The following is a 20,022-nucleotide window of genomic DNA, read 5'->3' as shown; positions in this document are numbered from 1 at the left end:
CGTTATGCATCTGTATTGTTGTTTACATCTGTAAAGCGTTCCGTTATGCATCTGTGCTGTTGTTTACATCTGTAAAGCGTTCCGTTATGTATCTGTATTGTTGTATACCTCTGTAAAGCCTCCATCATATATCTGTATTGTTGTTTACATCTGTAAAGCGTTCCGTTATGCATCTGTATTGTTGTTTACATCTGTAAAGCGTTCCGTTATGCATCTGTGTTGTTGTTTACCTCTGTAAAGCGTTCCGTTATGTATCTGTATTGTTGTATACCTCTGTAAAGCCTCCATCATATATCTGTATTGTTGTTTACCTCTGTAAAGCGTTCCGTTTTGCATCTGTATTGTTGTATACTTCTTCTCGAAGCTAAGTCTGTGCTCAATAAATACCATAATAATAATAATTTCACTGCAGCGTTTCCAGTTGGCAAACTAAATCCAAAGCCTAGGCATGGGGTTCAGTACTCAGGTCAGACGCAGGCACACCGCATAGGGCTGTGGTTTTCAGGCTGTGCGGCTGGCTCCCCTAGGGGGGCTTGAATTATGTCACGAGGGGGCGTGAGGATCACAGTGACTGCTTTTAATAGAAAATATAATCAGTTATAGCTTATGGGGTCCCATAAAGAACATTTTTACTCGGGGGGTGGGGGGGGCTCAGTATTAATACATTTGAATGCCATGGCCACAGCGTCAATACCAATGGTGGTTATCGTGTTTTTTTCATGACGACGGCCATTGCTAATCTATGGTAATGGGTGCACCGGTGCTAAAGCCCGCGGTCTGGTCGCATTCCTGTGCCCGACAACCCTTCATACAACGAATCCGGCAAAACCCTCAGAAAGAGCCCAACACACAGAAGCGCCCGGGCTCTTTCTGACGGATTCGCAAGTCCCATTAAAATGATGCAAACAATGGCGCAATAAAAAAAAAAAAAGATCTTGGGTGCGGGTCCATTCAGCTGTTTTTGAGTTCTGCGCTGGAATTACAATATCATGGGTAGAGCAGTTGTTACAAGTCAAAAAGTGACTTGTTCAGAACCCCCTTTCCCTCCAAATCGCCCCCAAGCAGGCCAAACGAAGGCATATATTCAACCAAGTATGAAAAAACACAGCCAAAGGGATGTTAACGTCGCCCAACCCAAGAACGAAACAAATGATCTGTAGCGTAGCACTGTAACTTTAAACACTAGTGCTTACCACCAGAGACCACAACCTCATAGAAGCCCTTACATGTCATGTATCTGTATGCCATGTACGGGGTTCAAACAGTGCAGGTGTTTCAGCTCTTCCCAGTGTGCACCCGTCTGATACAGACACTTTGCCCACAGCCTGTGGCAGCAGTGCCTGCGTGGTGCACTCACTGCCTGGCCTGTGGTAGCGTATTCTTGGTACCACTTCGAGCAGGGTTTGTTTTTTTATTGGACATTTCTATGGCGTCTATATACACAGGTGTTTCCAGGTGCCACAAGACAAGAGGGGGGGGACTTAAGAAGATACGGGTCAAGTCTGAGGGGTACGACGTCCTTCCATCGCCGTATATTTCAAAGCCTGGCATTTAAACGTGCACATTATAATGAAACTGTCCATCGAATTATTTAGGGTGGGGGTGGAGGATGGGTAAGGGCAGACAAGGGTTTGGTTGGGTAGTGAATAGGTAAAAATAGGTCGAGGAAGCGGGGTTTGGGTGGAACCCCCCAAAAAAAAATTCTATGAACATTTTCATTATAATGTACACATTTAAATGTCAGGCGCTGAAATATACGCGATGAAATGACACCGAACTGTCCGAGGTGGGGAGGAAGGCCATTCCAAAGGGAGGAGCCGGCCGAGGAAAGGGATCGACCTCCCACTCTCTGCTTGCAGAAACGTTTGACCTGCAGAGAGTTGGAGCCAGAAGACCGAAGGACTCTGGCTGGGAGGTATTTCGGGAGAGAAATCTAGATGTAGAGAAGTCCCATGCCCCAGACAGCCTTGTCGATGATGCAAAGGGTCTTGAATTTGATCCTTGCAGTCACCGGGAGCAAGTGGAGAGATTTTAGGGGGTGGAGAGATGCACTCCCTGGGCTTGAGGCCAAGGATAACTCTCACAGTCTTAAACTGGATTAGTTGGAGGGGGTGAAAGGAGAAAAAAGGCAGGTTGAGGAAGAGGCTGTTGCAGTAGTCAAGCCTAGAGAGAACCAGGGCTCTGGAGACATTGAGCTTCTGGGGGAAGGAGAGGAAAGTAAGAATACCTCTCAGGAGATGCAACTGGAAATTGGACTTCTTGGCAAAGTCTGTGATGTGTGAAGAGAAAGACAGAGAGAGGAGTCAAAGATGATCCCAGGGTTTTTTGCCTCCCAGGTGGGTGAAGGGAGGGGGCCCAAGGAGTCTGGGCAGCGAGTGGGGGGGGGGGAAGGAGCAGGCATCCCAATGAGAAGGATCTCTGTCTTACTGGCATTCATGCAGAGATCTTTGGCAGAGCACCAAGCCTGAACAGCAGCTAGGCAGTCAGGTATGAGGGATGAAGAGGTGGAGGTAGGAGAGGGAAGCTGGAAAGAGAGCTGTGTGTCATCTGCTTAACACTGGAAATGAGGGGGGAAAGTGGAATCCTGATGGGTTTTCACAATATCCTGCATTAATTAATATTCAATTAATATTCATGAGGGAAAATGTGCATACATCTAGAATCATTGTATGCAAATTTCTCATTAATATTAATGAGGGGTATCCCGAAAACCCAGCATGGATCCAGACCTTGAGGCCTGGAGTTGAACAACCCTGACTTAGACCAAACACAGCCTTTGGCTGCTGGCCAAGTTTAGTCCCTGGGCACAGTACTGACAGCACATGGCCTCTGTCTGTTCACTAGGCGTGACACTCCGGCATTGCAAACACGGCTTTGCAGTGTTTTAGTGCATTTACACGGTTCAATAAATCCACAGGCTGTGGCGTGTGTGTGGTACATATGCATGGAAATCACTATGTCTACCACTCAGAGCAAAGTTGCGCATCGTTTATTGAGGTGTGATGTCAGTGACGGTGCCATTTATGTGTTCATCTTTGATGTTGTCTATGATGTCATCAGCTTTGCTTCGTGAGCGGGTACTTTGCTCCCTAAACTGGTGAATAAGTGTACAAAATATATTTATAACCGAATCCGGGATGCGTCTCCCTCGCTGCCCCCTTCCGTAGGGCTGCGACAAGTATCTGGCCAGGATGCCGCACCTGGAAAACGCAAAATCTCCCTTTGGGTTCTCCTTCCATTTGGCGTGGTTCGGCTAGGCTCCCCACAACACTTTGTATACTTCCCCTTGGGTCATAGCGTCTCCGGAATGTTGCTGTTGTCTTTGTCCGAGAGTATTTTTGATGGTGACATAAATACACAGATTTGTTGTTCTGGTGTCACCAAGAAAAAATAGCCTCCCTCTCTCTGGGTCGCTCCCTAAAGTCACTCAAAGTCTTTTCCCTCCGCCGGATGTCCTCTTGATCATAGGTGTGTTTCACTTTGTCGATCTTTGGTTGGATAACGTCCCTCAAGTATTGTAAATAGTCACGATCGAGTTCAAAGCTTTTCTCAGTGCTGCCCTGAACGGAGGTAGCGTTGGTGGGTCATTAAGTGCTGTGTTCAGTCCTTCCTCTGCCAGGGGCCTGATCCTTTTACCCAAGCCCCTTTCATGCACTTCCTCGCCAAGCCGATGCCCGCAAGCACCTTCGATGTGTGGATCACCGATTTGCGAAGTGTATGGAGCGTTGCCCGTTTCCGGAGAGTACAATGGGTCATTGCTTGTAGGTCATGTGGTTTCTCGTCCTTCAAAATTAAGAATGAGCCCATGTGTTTTCTGGTAGTATTTACAGGGTATGTACAGGGTGGCATTTGGACTGAATGTTTCTGTATTCGCACACACACAAGGGCCTAAGCTGTCCCTAAGCCTATGTTTCTCTGCCCTACTCAAAAACCTAAAAGAGTGCCCATCCTAATGTCTGACAAAATAAGAAAAGTTCTCTGTCCAAAAGCCTATGCTATCCGGAATTCCGTCCCTTCAAAAGAAAAGCCTAAACTCAGTTGCACCTGGGGCGCTTGCCCAACTAAAAACTACAGTGGCTGGTTTCTGACCTCCACAATGGTGTGTCTTTATCAGAAGAAGCTCCTCGCTCAGATGGACAGTTCAAGAAAATATACTGAATGTCTCTCCAACCTCTCTCTTCTCAGGGTGGTTGGCAGTATAAGGTTTGTCTCTTTTCTCTCTGGTCTACCAGGGGTTTATCTCAGTCTCTTGCCTTCTTCCCCACTTGGGGCCCCCTGGCTCATAGCCCCACTCTGGGTGTTCTCCTTGTGTTCTTCTCAAAAGGAAACTCCTGGCACACTCTCCAGCTGGGCACCTCCTGGTCTTTACCCCGCCTTGGGGTCTCATTTCTCTTGCCCCGCCTTGAGGCCTCGTTTTTCTCACACCACCTTGGAGTTTTGTTTCTCTCACCCCACCTTGGAGTCTCGTTTGTCTCACCCCGGCTTGAGGTCTCGTTTTTCTCACCCCAACTTGGGGTCTCATCTCATTCACCCTGCCTTGGGGCCTGGTTTCTCTCACCCACTCTTGGTTTCTTTTTGTGTTCGCCCCCACCTTAGGATTTTGCTTCTCTCACCCAGACTTGAGGCCTCGTTTTTCTCAGCCTGCCTTGGGGCCTGGTTTCTCTCACCCAGTCTTGTTTTTTTTCCTGTTCCACCCGCCTTGGGATTTTGCTTCTCGCACCCCGTCTTGGGGTCTTGTTTCTCTCACCTCTCCTTGGAGTCTAATTTCTCTTTCCCTGCGTTGGGGTTTTGTTTTTCTCACCCCGTCTTGGGGCCTCATTTCTCTCATCCCGCCTTAGGCCCTCATCTCGTTCACTCCGCCTACAGGTTTTGCTTCTCTCACCCCGCCTTGGGGTCTCGTTGGGCCTCACTGCCATCCTCCCGGGTCCCCGGAGCCACCGCGTACCTCTGAATTCCAGGCGTTGCTCCCAGGGAGAGTCCGGAAGTTCAACCGACACAGAGCCTCTTCTTCAGCTTCTCCACAGTTTTCCGCTTCAGGCGTGGCTTTCCCGCTCTTCCTGCTGGGTTCCAGATAGGCTTTGGAGACGGCCTCTCAGTACACCGGTTGTCCGCTTGCTGGCTGGCATTCGCTCCTCTGTGCTCTTGTTGGCCGTTCTGCGGGCTCCACCGTGGCTTGGTCTGCCACAATGGTGTACGTTCCCTCTGTCCTGCCACACCTCCCAGCAGGAGGTCCCCAGGCTTCTCCAGCTCCTCGGGTCTCTTCTCCTTGTTTCCAGTTGTTCTGATTGGCTCTTTATCTCACACTCTGCTAGGCGTGGGGCTATCCACCGGCCTCTTATCCCAGATGAGGACAGTGAATACAAAGGGTCAAAATCCATATCAGCCATTTGTACAACTTCCATATAGTCAACAAAGACATCGGGATGTGGAAATAATGGAGGATAACTTATATCCCTTTATAGTGATTTAATTTCATCTAAGGGGGGGGTCACCCCTAATGGGATCCCCCTTGCCCTCTCCCCTAGGGGTTGTTAAGCTTAGTAGGCTCACCTGCTTAGTCCCAAAGGGGGTTGCTCCCCTTTGGGGGAGAGGGGATGGATACCCTGAAATCATCACATACGATACATCTCAGTAGATTTAAAATCCTAAGCCCTTTTAGTATTAGATTCTGGTTCCGTCAAACAGTCCAAAAGCAAATGTTTCTATCTAGCTGGGCTTCTTTTCTCCTCATTTGGCAAATGCACTGCTTTTTCCCTTTTATTCGTTTTACAGGAAGACTTTATGGGAAACCCTAGACGCCTTCTATGTAGACTGATTTGTGCTTACTACATGAAAATCACTCCGCATGAGACTACCTCATCCCTACAATGTTGTAAACACAAAATGGCAGCTGTGGCTTTTTATCCTTATAAAGCATCAGGCAGAGATGCTCCTTATTGCAGCTTTTATGTGCCAGAGGCGTAGCTGTTACCGCCTCAGGTCATACGCACTTTGTGTACCTGTGTAGGTGGAAAGCCTTGCCTCATTGTGATGTGGCCCGATCCTCATCGCACTGCTGGTCATCGTTGGATATAGACAGAGGAGTATGTTTTGTGTCTTTTCATTTTGCGGTGCGCAAGCAGGGTTTTTCCAGTTGCAGCTTATTCACAATTACATTTGGGGCTGAAGTTGGAATTTTCACTTCAGTATTGTAAGGATCTCATGGTGGCAACAGACACAAGTGATCACAGTTCAAGGGTGTTTATTATAGAATGATTTCAGGGTGAAAAACACCTAATCTAAACCTAAATCTAAGATGAGAGCAAGCGTCGACCATCAAATAAAAATAAGGCAGTCCTAGTGGTGTTGTGTCAAACACAAAGGGCCTATACTAAGAAAACTATTGCCAAATCTTACAACTAATACAAAAAGGATGTGGGATGGTTTTCAAGAAAAGAAAGAAGTGGTCACAAATAATATGTCAGGATGCAGTAGCTTGGGACTCCCTTCCCCATGTTTTAGGCACGGGGTAAAGTGGGATCTTGGAGCACAGTACACTCTCGAGCTTCCCCAGCACGAGATGACAGTTGATGGCCAAGTCTCGTTTCTCTTGAAAGTCTCTTGCCTTGGGGGGCCTGACGTATTCAATAACCAAACAAAGGTTCCTTCAACAAAAATGAAAGTTTGTTTCCTGGTTTTACTTCGGGTGAGGATTCTTCACCCCTGGGTCCCCATCTTCCGGGTGCTGACCCCTCTTTACTTTCAGCCTCCCTCCTCTGGGTTCACTATGGCTTGTCCTTTATTCACCAATCTTTATGTCTTTTTAAACAGTTCCAGTGGACATCCCTCAGCCGGGTTCACCTTTGTCAACACACTGTTTCTTGGGACTTTAGACTTAGCCCCCTTCTCGTCAGCATCCCTCTTCCGGGTTCACTCCTGCCAACTTCACATTCACATTTACTTTCAATGTTTACGGGATTCACTTCCCTTGCTTTCTCATGTGGTGGGATTCACTTCCCTTGCTTCCTCATGTGGCGGGATTCACTTCCTTTGCTTTCTCATGTGGTGGGATTCACTTCCCTTGCTTTCTTTATAGTTCTTAGGTCAAAGGGTTTCGACTGTATGGGGATTTTGCTTGACCTCCTGTATGTCTGTTTTGACCTATTTTGGCGACTCTCCTACGGCCTTCTGGTATCTGTAGTTTTATTCAGATGGGGATCGACCAGAGTTTATTGCAGCAGTACCCACGTGGATGCTGGTTACCTTCTGCAGCAGGTCTCCCCTTTACAATCTTACAGTTCTTTGAACTTCTCTCACTTTGCCACTTTCATTTACGGTACCCCGGTTGTTATCAGTTCTCCCTTCGTCTCACCGGCTGTGATGAACCGCTTGGCTTTCCTTGTAGTTGGAGCCAAGGCCGGTACCACAGCCTTGTGATTGTTCCTACACCAGTAGCTCATGTGAAGTCACCTAGCTCTGCGACAAATGTTTCTGTAGGTCCCATTGAGAGGAGGTCCTTGTTTCACAGGGTTTATGGTTCTATGATAAGAAAGAGACCTAAGAGAATTACAAGGGAGTATGATCATGAGTTGAATGATTACCTAGATAGCACAGCACACTTAGGGAATAACATAATGTATATGTTTTATGTACTATGATCATTTTTATGATGAAATGTATTGAATCGTAATAACATTTTGTGATAATTCATTCCACTTTTGTTGTTGGAAGAGTGTTTAGTGACACCTGTTTAAATACCAGACTTTCTTTTTGTATATATAAGACTGTTAAGAGCACAGCATTTCAAAGCCACAACAATTTGATATCAAACTAGCGTCAGCTCCATGAGCAGAGCCCAGTTATGGCAGAACTGATTTGGGCCCTTGGCTCAAGTGCGCCACCCAGAGGAGGCGGCGTGGGTGGACTTGAGAACACAGGCAGACACTGGCAGTTTCAGCTGGTGTTTCCAGCCACATGATTGGATGAGCGTCCATTCCCGGGTTGAACTAAAAGTTTACCAAACAGTTTCCAATTGTTATGAATACGCATAAAAAGTTGCACGGTTCCCTGCAGGCTTCGCGGTATGCATTTTACGTGGGTGAGTGATATCCGTGGCAATCATTTTCTCCGGCATGGGGCAACCAGATAATTTAATATCAATGATAGCCATCTTTCAAGGCTTGGCCTTTTGTTAACAACATGTGCATCCTGGGAGTTGTAGTCTTTGCTCACTTCAATTTAACCAATGGTGCGAACACCTTATAATAGAGATTTGCAAAAGGAAAATGGAACACTGAAAATGTGGCCTCCCTGTGACATCTCCCCTCTCCTCCTTGCGCAATCTCTCTAACTCACATTCTCTCTCTCTCCTCCTTTTCAGACTTTCTGTCTCGCTCTTTTGCACTCTCCCTCTGAGATCGTCTCTCTCTCTCTGAATCTCTCCCTCATGCATAGTGTTACTGGCGTTCATTGTGACAACCACTCCTCATTTGTCTGCTGGTTTCCCTCTTGTACTCTTGTTGCTGTGTACCCCTCCCCCCCAAAAGAACAAGGGGGGTGGCAGGGGCGCTACTCTGGGTCCCAGCTGCAGTGAGCTCAAACAGTCCAAAGATGTTCTCCTCCTAGCATGCTTTCATGCCTCAGCAATCTTCAGGGAGGCATGATCTGCAATGTTTACACAGAGAAATTGACTTTTTGACTGGTCCAGGTGACCAGTCAAAAAACATCTGCAAGGAGCTTGCCAAACCCGCTGCAGTCTCTACCCCTCCTCTTGCCTCCCAGGCTCTCTGCAATGCCCTTGCCTCTCACTTTATCTCAAAAACCCAGGACATCCTGCCCACCCTCTCCTCCCCTGCCCCTCCTATTCCCCCTGAGTCTGTGCTTGCTGACCCCTCTTTTACCCCCCCCCCTCCTCATACTTTCCTCTTTTCTCCACTGATGAGGTCGCTAGACAAGTCCGATCTATGAAAGCCTCCTCAAAACAGGTTTTTCCCTGTTCCTCTAAAACCATCAAGGACCACATTGACACCCTCGCTGCAGCCCTGGCTGATTCTTGCAAACACTCCTTTGCCTCAGGATCGTTCCCCTCCCCTCTGAAGCCTTCTCTTGTGCATCCCCTTCTCAAGAAACCCACAGCTGACCCTTCCTGTCCGGCTAACTATCGCCCAATTTCCATTACTCCCTTTCTGAGTAAACTCCTGGAAAAGCTGGCCATCTCTCAAAAGCTGGGGGTAGATCTCTGTCTTCGGCTGGGGCGTCCCTCTGGAATAGCCTCCCTGCCACTTTCCATTACTCCCTTTCTGAGTAAACTCCTGGAAAAGCTGGCCATCTCTCAGCTTAACCTTCATTCTGATTCTGTTGGCTGTCTTCCTGACCATCGGTCTGGCTTCAGAACTGCCATTTTCTTACTGCCATTCTAGATTGGTGTGCCGCCAATGATCTTTGTCTGAACGCGAGCAAGTCAGAGATCCTCCTCATCGGCACACCTTCACCACCCTTCCCCCTCACTCTCTGGCCGTCCTCCCTTGGCGCTCCTCCTACCCCCACCTGCGAGGCTAAGAACCTCAGGGCCATCTTTGACTCCACACTTTCCTTCTCCGTCCACATCTCTGAGGTCTATAAAATGTCAAACCTCCTACTGCACCTCCTCAGAGGTACTCTTCCTTTCCTCTCCTTCCCCCAGAAGCTCACTGTCTCCCAAGCTCTGGTTCTCTCTAGGTTGGACTATTGTAACAGTCTCTTTCCAAATCTACCTGCCTCTATTCTCCGCCCTCTGCAACTAATCCTGAAGCTATCCCTGCGTAAATACCTCCCCTTTTGAGCTCTTTGCTCCTCTACCTCTAACCCCCTCAGGGCCAGTCGTTTTTCAAAGAAACTAGCTGGGGGTAGATCTCTGTCTTCGGCTGGGGCGTCCCTCTGGAATAGCCTCCCTGCCACTTTCCATTACTCCCTTTCTGAGTAAACTCCTGGAAAAGCTGGCCATCTCTCAGCTTAACCTTCATTCTGATTCTGTTGGCTGTCTTCCTGACCATCAGTCTGGCTTCAGAACTGCCAGAAGCATGGAAACTGCTCTCGTGAACATCTGTGAAGACCTGCTTTCCAACCTTGACTCTAACATTCCCTCTGTCCTCATCCTACCCGATCTCTTTTCTGCCTTCGACACAGTCAACCATGCCATCCTGCTCAGCCGTCTCAGTGATAACCTGGGTATCACTGATCCGGCTCTGGCCTGGCTGACCTCTTTCCTCTCTGATCGACCCTTCCAGGTCCAACTTGGATCCTTCCTATCATCTATCCTCCTCTCGACCTGTGGTGTTCAACAGGGGTCTAACCTCTCGCCCTGGCTTTTCAACCAATACCAGGCAACTCTCGCCCACTGCATTGCCATTTTCTGAATTATTTCCAGTGCTACGCTGACGACACTCCACTCATTTTCAGGCTGCCCTCTGCCACCTCCTCTCTCTCGTCTCTGACTGCCTTACTGCCATTCAAGATTGGTGTACCGCCAATGATCTTTGTCTGAACGCGAGCAAGAGAGAGATCCTCCTCATCGGCACACCTTCACCATCCTTCCCCCTCACTCTCTAGCCGTCCTCCCTTGGCGCTCCTCCTACCCCCACCTGCGAGGCTAAAAACCTCGGGGCCATCTTTGACTCCACACTTTCCTTCTCCGTCCACATCTCTGAGGTCTATAAAATGTCAAACCTCCTACTGCACCTCCTCAGAGGTACTCTTCCTTTCCTCTCCTTCCCCCAGAAGCTCACTGTCTCCCAAGCTCTGGTTCTCTCTAGGTTGGACTATTGTAACAGTCTCTTTCTAAATCTACCTGCCTCTATTCTCCGCCCTCTGCAACTAATCCTGAAGCTATCCCTGCGTAAATACCTCCCCTCTTGAGCTCTTCGCTCCTCTACCTTTAACCCCCTCAGGGTCAGTCGTTTTTCAAAGAAACTAGCTGGGGGTAGATCTCTGTATTCGGCTGGGGCGTCCCTCTGGAATAGCCTCCCTGCCACTCTATAACTTGAGGAGAACCATCTCCTGTTCCGGAAGCACCTCAAGACCTTCCTATTTGCTTCTGCCTTAGTTCCCCCTCTCCTCTGCTGATCTGCTCTCTCTATGCACTATGCACCTGGCCACCCTCTGTCCCCTGGGGCCTGGTACCTGCTCACCCTCCTGGCCACCACTTGCTCTGGGGACTGTATCTGTACCCATACAGTCCCCCACTATCCCCAATTTTCTTCTTTTTCAGCACTTATGAGACCCAGTCTGCCGCTGTAAACACAGCACTTGCCACCTGCTGGCTGCACTACCACGGTTTATTGCCTCTATTATCTATTTTTTTTATTTATTGTATTCATCTGTTCTCCTTTGTCTCCGCACTCTCCCCCTTCCATGCACTTTTCCCCTTTCCCATGCACTTGCGCGTTCTCAATGTCACTGGGCCTAGTAAGATCGGTGTTATGTTTCTCCCGTTCCCCTACCCTCCCTTGCCTTGTCGCGCTCCGAAACACTAGTGTGGAGCACGATACAAATAAAATATCATATCATATCATACTGCTGCTATTAGGCTGGTGTCCCGCAACTGCGCACACTGTGTTCCTGTTTCTGTGCTATGGTTATGGTAAACTTGAAGCCACCTTTGACCTGCGGCTCCTTTGAAATAACGTTGTTCCTTTTGGTTCCTTCTACAGAGTAGCAGACCTGGCCTGCGGAGATGATGCCCGGGCGGGTTCCTGAGCCTTCTCTGACGGCTGGCACGATTCCAGGACTGGGCGGCTTCCTAAGGGGGCTCCACGGCACCGCCTTCACGGCTGAGGAGCTGAAGTACCACGGAATCGGTGGCATTGGACGTATGGTCTCCCCGCTGCACTTCCTGGAGGTGAAGCTGGGCAAGAGGCCGCAGCCCATCAAGAGCGAGGTACAGTCGCCCAGGCCGAGCCCGCCAGACATCTTGAGGACCCCGAACCTGTGCTGGTCCCCAACCGAGTGGCCAAATCCACCTTTGAACCTCTGTCATACAAAATGCCAGACTTATCTCCACTCCGTGCCCCTCCTCTGACTTGTGTCTGCAGGAGAATGGGACGGAGCAGGAAATGGAAGCGCACCTACATCATGGCTCGGCTTTACGCCTTCATTTCTTGCTCCCCCCCCCCGTTTAAAAGAAGGACAATTGTCTCCCACAACAGGTAGCTTTATGCACCCAAACCCCTTTCTCATCGCCCACCTTTCCTACCTTTTAAAGGGCATGCTAAAGACTGTAACTCCCCCCAGCCCCACTACACACACACAGCTGTGCGGTTTGATGAGATAATATCCCTGCAAAAATGTCACCATACAAGAATGGCAACGTTGTTTTGTGGCGATATTACATATGAAACCTGCAGCGGATACCCTTGCAATCCCCATATTTTTTTTAAGGGAGCGGGGGATACCCTCGCAATCCCCTTTACCCCATAAATGATGTCGCCCATGTATGGCGACATTATTCATGGGGATAATATTACTCGATACCAGCTGTGCCTCCAGCAGTTTAACCCCACTCATGCTGAAATGCGAAACTCAATCTATGATCACTGCGGGTAAGTGGTGGCTCGGGAACAGTATTTATGTTCTAAACTGACGCTTGGAATACATTAACTTGAATCTGGTTGAGCAAGATCTGTCACGAGCGCATTCCCAGCAGAACACGAATGGTGTTCTAACCTGAAAAAAAGTAAGGGACCAATGGCTGAATTTTCCAAAACAAGAACATCCGTAGCCTTTAGTTCCTGCCCACTTTGGCCTCTCTTTGGACTACAACCCTCAAAACCCCTCACCATTGACTGTGCTGCTAGAGCTTAGGGGAGTTGTAGTCCAAAACATCTGGCGAGCCAAAGATTGCAGACCCCTGCCTTACACTCTGTTAGATAAATCCATGCGTACACACATTCATTTGCCGCAATGGTTTTCTCGTTGCAGTTGGATGAGGAAGAGGAGCGACGGAAAAGGCGCAGAGAGAAGAACAAGGTTGCGGCCGCGCGTTGTCGGAACAAAAAGAAAGAAAGGACAGAGTATCTGCAGAAGGTGAGGGCATCTGTATCCACGGGTGGCAAGGGGCACTGTGCAATGGCGGCTGCCCCTTTAAAGGCCGGGTGATATGCCTCCAAAGACTCCTGGTCAACAACAAGGTTGAGTGTGCAAGGAAGGACACATGATCCATGTGGTGTGGGGCATGGATGATGGCGCAAGGACCTCTGCCCCATTTGGGTGCCAGGGTTGAGTGTGTAAGGAAGGACACATGATCCATGTGGTGTGGGGCATGGATGATGGCGCAAGGACCTCTGCCCCATTTGGGTGCCAGGGTTGAGTGTGTAAGGAAGGGCACATCCATGTGGTGTGGTGCATGGATGATGGCGCAAGGACTTCTGCCCCATTTGAGTGCCAAGGTTGAGTGTGTAAGGAAGGGCACATGATCCATGTGGTGTGGGGCATGGATGATGGCGCAAGGACTTCTGCCCCATTTGGGTGTGGAAGAGATTCTACCCCATGCAGTTAGGGGGTTCAAGGATAAGTGGGTAAGGACTCTTTCCCTATGAGGAAGGGGTAAGGATAAATATGCATGGGCAACCCCCGTGCAAAAAACATCCTGTGATGAAAGGTTGTTGTACCGTAACCAGTGTATCAAGGCCCCCACCCCATGGGGGCCCAGGTGAGTGGGGGTGGGGGTTGTGCATAAGGAAGGAGCACTGGTGAAGGTATAGTGCTCCTAACTTAGTGACACAGGGAGGAGTTCCAACATAACAGCATTCATGGGGCAGGGACAAGTTTATACCAGCTCAATGGGGGCGGGGATGAGGTCATGAGGGCTCCTGCCCAAGGGAGTGAGGCCAGGGTGGGTGTGCCAAGGCTCTTGACCCATGTGGTAAGGGGTGGGTTCATGAGCTCACATCCTCCAGGAGTGTGCGATGGATCGATTGCGTGGCCTCATGCCCAATACCACCAATAGATTTCTTTGGGTGTATCGATGCTACGGAGACAGCCCCAAGCAGTCCTCACAGACAAGGCTTTGTACTTAAAACAAAACTATGTTCATTAGTGTTCCAGGGAAAGGTGACAGACCTGTAGCACAAAGACAGATATGTTGAAAATCCCATTGTATCCCAGAAAGCTACGGTTTAGAATCCAAGTTCGGTGAAGAAAGTTAGCCCGGCACAAATGTACAGTGACCATGTCTTTCACTGTCATTATTCCTAAGGGGAAGGAGTCCACAATTAGCAGTGTTTCTGCAATTGTCCCGGTACAACTTGCACAGCCTTCACTTGACACATCCGAGCTATCCTCTCTGGCTTCGCTCAAATGCAGCATGAGGAACTCCGAGCGCCTATATCGCCCACAGGTCAAATCAAATGGTCTCCAGTTCAGGTGGCATTTTCCAAATCTAACCTATCATATGATTTAAATATTGCAAATCTTCTTAGTCTGGGACTCCTTAGTATTGCCCCCACAGGTTCCTACTGAACATGATTCTTGGCCCACAGTGTATCATGGCCTCTGTATTCTCCATGCCTGGAACCATCCAACTACTTCTCCAGGCACATCAGAGGATGTGCCTTGGTGTTTCCTGGGAACCAACTGGAGCATGGATGTGAATGCCAGGATTGGCCACCAGTCAACTAACCTTTGATCTACTCACTTGACAAAATGACTTGAGCCCAGGCCTTGAGCGTGCTTACTCTCTCCTCACTGGCCAGTAGCCCCCTCGTGCTGGCTCTCCCTCCACACAGGGCGGCGAGCCCCACGTTCCCTGGCCTAACTTCTCTATAACCCACTACTGAGCTCCCTTGTCCTTCTAGCTCCTAACCACCAGTAGATAAATTGTGCTAGACCCACTGAAACACAAGCTGAACTTCCTGGGCCTCTTCCCTCACCTGCACCCTTCTACCCTCTCCCACTCCTCAAAGAACAATCCCTCACTTGACATCCCTCTTTCACCATACCCACACACAATGGTGCCCCCGCTCATCACAATCCCTTGTTCTCTTCCTACCCATCGTGTCGGGCCTTCATGGACACCAATGGTTTTCCTCTCAAAGCCAATCCACATCATGCCCCCATATTCCCCCCTTGCACAAACCAGGCCTTTCCCACCAAATTCCTCACCGTGAGTCAACGACTTGCAAAACCTGCTTCCACAGCAATATACGCCCATGACGGCGTGACCCAGTTACGGCAAGTCTGACGTCATCCAGTTGCAACAAGACTGACTTCATGAGAACCATTTGGAGTACCTCTCTTCAAATCCATATTTCATTGTCATGACGGTAACCTGGCCCAATCAGGACATTCTTTACAGAGCTTAAAATGCTCTTTTACTCGTCCCCCGTTTATTTGCAGTGAAGACCCTTTCTCTCTAATATATGACACCGTGATGGCCATATAGCACAGGCATGCTGCCTTTGGCGGTCTGGATGTTTTGGACTATGGCATCCATTTACCCTACCCAGCATCGTCAATGGTAAAAGATCATGCAAATTGTACTAGGAAACATCTGGAGAGCCACAGGTTGCAGAACCCTGCCATATGGATGAACTAGAGCCCTTCTGTCTTGTATCTGTCCATTATCAAAGCATGAAATCACCCCCAAATCTATCCATTCCTACCTTGCCTGCATGCATCGGACACTTGTTTTTCCCCTCCGGTGAGCAACAAGCCTTCAATACTTCTTATCTCCACAGTCCACCTCCCTATACGCCAGATCACCACTGCCATGTGTGCCCATCTCGGCATGCCCTTACATCTGCCCTTGTGCTTCCATACCCTGAATGCCTTCCTCTGCTTCCTGCCCGGCCAAGCACCCACGACTGCTAATTGCCCCTTGCCCCAACCATCACAGACTATTATTTGCTCACTGTCCCCTCATGTCCATCTGTCGCACAGTCTATGCTAACGGTTAACAACTTCTCAACCTTCCTTTCATAAATCCAAGCCATCTGACAGCGCCCCCTTTTCCCTCCTAGTTTTCAACTCCCTCGCTACCCATGCGCCTGTTCCTCTCTCTTAACCCTCCGGCAGACCGCAACATTCTGCCTTCAGCTCTGTCTGCTTTTGGCATCATGGATACAGTGCTTTGCCAGTTTGCGGCTTCCAGTGCCTCCTGGCGCTCCTCTAGCTCCAGGTCGCTCCTCTTCCAGTGGGTGTCCCCCAGGGTTCTGTTCTGGTCCCTCCCCTCTTCTCTTGCCATAGCAAGATCTCCTTTGTATTTTTCACTGCCTGTTCACAGATAGCCCACAAGCATTCTTGTTGTTTCTGTGTGATTACTATTTGGAAAAGGATGACACTGCTTATGCGGTACTTCACCATATCAGAAATAATGTAATTCCTTTCGGCCAGCGCTCCTTATAATGTCCCTCAAATAATGTGTCCTTTGTACTACATTCTCTGCATCCTGAAATCCCGGGGTCCACTTGTCCTGTGCCATCGATCTGCCGCCTTCTTCGCCCAAACGGCTGCAGTCACCCAATTCCATCTACTGAACTTTCCACTCCTCCAAAACCTTCTTCCAAAACTAGACCTCCTCTGGATCAACCATTGCAACAGGGTTCTACACTTCTTCTCCGCCCGGGAAAAAGTCCTCAAATTGCACTTCCGCAGCTCCTGCCCCACCTCTAATACCAGATGCATGCCATGGGGATGACACACGTTTCGCACCCTGCTGGTTAAACCTGGCCACAGCTTATCCTCTGCCACCGAGCCAAAAATAGACTCCTCCACCACCAAATATTGCCCCTCCGTGCCCAAAACCTGCACTGATAACACCAAGAGCCTCACTGTCCCTTTCTAGAACATGGTTTTGCTTCCCATGTGCCCCTACACTGGGACACTAAACTCAACTGCAACGATACTGGTGGGGTTGTGATGCTTGTTTCCCTCTGTATTGTCCCACTTGCCTCTTCGTAGCCCATCTCTAGGTCCATTAAAGTTATATTTGGTTTCTCGCAGAGTTTCCTCTACCTGCCCCACTGTGATGCATGGCACTGCCACCTCTTTAAAGGCTCCTGCCTCATCGTACCTTTCAGAGGGCTCATGTATCCAGAAAGCGCACCTACTCCTCTGAGCCTTGGGTGGGGGATTTTTGCTTTCAATTCTCTTATCAAAGGAAGTCCAAAGGGAGGCTGTGACAATAACAAGCAACAGGAAGGAGGCGGGGGAGAGGGAAACACCCAACCACAGGCCGTTGATGTCATCACCGAGCCCAACATTATACCACATGATAAGGCAGTAAGAAGAGGGTGACCTTTTACCGAGCGGGAAGCTGCTGAAGACGCGGCTCCCACACACACACACACACACACACGCGCGCGCGCGATCTTGCTGCCGGTCCCAAACCTCGATCTCAGAAACACATTACCAGACACCCAGCATCCAGCCTACTCTATGGAACCAGAAAATACATGCGAGCACAAGGCTACCCTGGTCTCACCACAATGTGGGATACTTGCGCCGCAAGGGCAGAGGGGCGGCTGAAAGCCTACGGGCTCCTGAAAATTAGTCGATTGGTGCAGGGCAGGGGACACAAGGTGCCCCTTGCAGGTAGGTGAGGGGATGTGAGTTTGAGGGCTGTTGCAGTGTTCCTCCCCCATAGGACAGATGAAGGCATGAACAAGGGGTCATTACATGATGGCTTTGATTACATGAGAGATGTAGGATAAGAGCGCAAAGGCTCCTGCCACATGAGAGGGAATAGGAGAAGTGCACAAGAGAAGCTGCCGCATTAAAGGGTAAAGGATATGTGAACAAGCCTGTGTGCGATGGGGCGGTTTCCCAGAGCTCGAGCCCCATAGGGGCCAGTTGGGCGATCTGCCAGGACTTCGGCCAAACAGGGTTAGCATGAATGGATCATCCACGTGTGCGGGATCCCAGAAAAAGCATGAAAGGGGCACTGCCACACAACATCAAGTGGTATGCAGTGATAAAATCGTGGCAAAAATGTCACCTGTACAAGAAATTTCAGCAAAAATGCTGTGGTTTAACCCATTAAAGGTGTACCCCATTACACCATTTCAAGGGCACAGTGGTTGCGGGGGTGTCCCCCGCTTCCCTTAAATAGTATAATGGGTCTGGGGGTGGTGGGGGTGTCCCCCGCATCCTTTACATGGATTGCGGCAGCAAAACCACACCATTTTTGCCGTGATTGTAACACATGGAGCCCATCAAGTGAGCTTAGAAGGGTTCCAGAACCACAAGGGTGCTTTTAGTAATGGTACACAATGTGTGTGCCCCTTGAAGGAACATTAGGGGAGCTTGTAAAGAAAACACCCTGCCATGAGTGAGCGAAGATCAGAGAGAAAGGCATGTCCCCCCAAAATAGGAATGATCTGATCGGATTCTGGACCAATCATTTGGACGCTGGATATCGGTCTGTGAAGGAGGGGTTTTGCAATCTTCTGAAGCGCCCTCTGGTGGCCCGGAAAGCCTCTGCAAGGCAAAACTCATGCTTCCGCTGACCACCCCTTTAAGTCAACATCTATGCAGGTGTGGCAATAGACAGGCGCTGGAGGGTACGCGTAGGTCATCCCTTGTGGGAACCATACCGAGTCTGGAAAATGCTCAGGAATTAGAGGTTGAAAGCAGGAACCCTTAAATTCAGCCATGGTGGTGGCCTCCCGGAGCCCAAGTGGGAGCGTCATCACAAAGTCAGGACTGTATTTCAGAAGGTTACGGGAGTCGTTGAGGTTACGGGGCTTAACCAAAATTAAGTTTTGCTTTTTCTCCCCAGGAGTCGGAGAGGCTGGAGCTCATGAACTCGGAGCTGAAGGCTCAGATCGAGGGGCTGAAGCAGGAGCGCCAGCAGCTGATCGTGATGCTGAACCTGCACCGGCCCACCTGCATTGTACGGACAGACAGTATAAGCAGCCCGGAGGCCGAAGCCAAACCTCTTCCAGGGTGCCGAAAGTGACCAGAATATTGAGGGCCGGGGTGAAGCTCTCCTCATACTGGATCTAACTCATCAGCCTGCTTTCAGGATGTGCCTCGATTTCTCTTGAACTAATGGCAATGGAGAGAAAGGAGGGCTGGGGGGACCTTGGCAGGGACCGGGTGACTGGAGTTAGCGGAAAGCTCCAACTCCCTTATGGAGGGGGCTGTAATGCACAGTACCAAACGCGGCCTGCAACACTCTTCTCCGTTCCTTGGCGACTCCATGGCGGAGAACTCATCAGTCTCCGGCACAAGACTAGTCAGACCCTTCCACTTACCAGTAGACATTCCATGCACTTTTGCAATCTTGCCCCTGTCCTGTAGGCGCCATTGCCCCATCCGGAGCATACACTCCCTGCACCCCCCCCCCCCCAGTGCCCTGAACCCCACTCTAGACCAGCACAGTAAAATCCTCACCCCTTCTCTCCTGAGCCTGCCACTCTTATCCTTCCACCACACTCATCCTCTTCCAAGATAGTGCTAAACCCCAGCTTGCCTATGTCAGACCCTCCCCCACAATAAGCACTCAACTACCCACAACCTCCGCTCTTGATGGGGCAAAAGAACAATGTGCTGGAGGAAGATGCCCAGGTCTGGCGAGGGGTGGCGCTGGCGCTATCTCTCCCGCTCAGGGTGTCGTTCCTTCCCAACTGCCCCTTAAAACCATGTTAGTATTTTTTTTTATATATATAAATATATATCTATATTTTTTACAAAATGTTTTTATACTGCAATTATATATATATATATATATATATATATATGAAATGATTTCTATAATCACTGGACGTGATATATTCTATGTATTGTTCTTGTGTATAAATGAATATGCCGCACCGGTGCCTTTTCTGTGTATGTTGGATGGCATGGGTGGAGGGGGTTGGCACACATGTTGTACTATTGAACACACTTAATGCCATCAGGGTGGCTTCCAGGTACTGGCTGCAGTTGAGCTTTTAGCACAGACGCCTGCCACCTGCATCTCTCCAGATGTTTACGACTACAACTCCTATGCTTCCTCTCCACTGACTATGTTGCCTGGGCAGGGGTAGCGGGGGGTGGGAGTTGTAGTCCAAATCATCTGAAGAGCCA

At 49.5% G+C, this 20,022-nt stretch overlaps 1 protein-coding gene across 1 annotated transcript in view; it reads left to right on the top strand.

The window, feature by feature from the left end:
* The window catches only part of JDP2 (Jun dimerization protein 2), an 81,728-nt gene extending 61,962 nt beyond the window's left edge, over nucleotides 1–19,766 (top strand). Inside the window, exons 2-4 of the mRNA XM_069638049.1 lie at nucleotides 11,667–11,893; nucleotides 12,934–13,038; nucleotides 18,731–19,766. Coding sequence (XP_069494150.1) covers nucleotides 11,690–11,893; nucleotides 12,934–13,038; nucleotides 18,731–18,910 — 489 coding nt within the window. The 5' untranslated portion in view covers nucleotides 11,667–11,689 and the 3' untranslated portion in view covers nucleotides 18,911–19,766. The remainder of the gene's footprint in view (nucleotides 1–11,666; nucleotides 11,894–12,933; nucleotides 13,039–18,730) is intronic.
* The last annotated feature ends 256 nt before the right edge of the window (nucleotides 19,767–20,022 follow it).

Source organism: Ambystoma mexicanum, chromosome 14, assembly GCF_040938575.1.
Source record: "Ambystoma mexicanum isolate Mex_15411 chromosome 14, UKY_AmexF1_1, whole genome shotgun sequence".
Classification (NCBI taxonomy): domain Eukaryota; kingdom Metazoa; phylum Chordata; class Amphibia; order Caudata; family Ambystomatidae; genus Ambystoma; species Ambystoma mexicanum.
The sequence above is the reverse complement of the archived record's forward strand: the minus strand, read 5'-3'. Positions and strand labels throughout refer to the sequence as shown.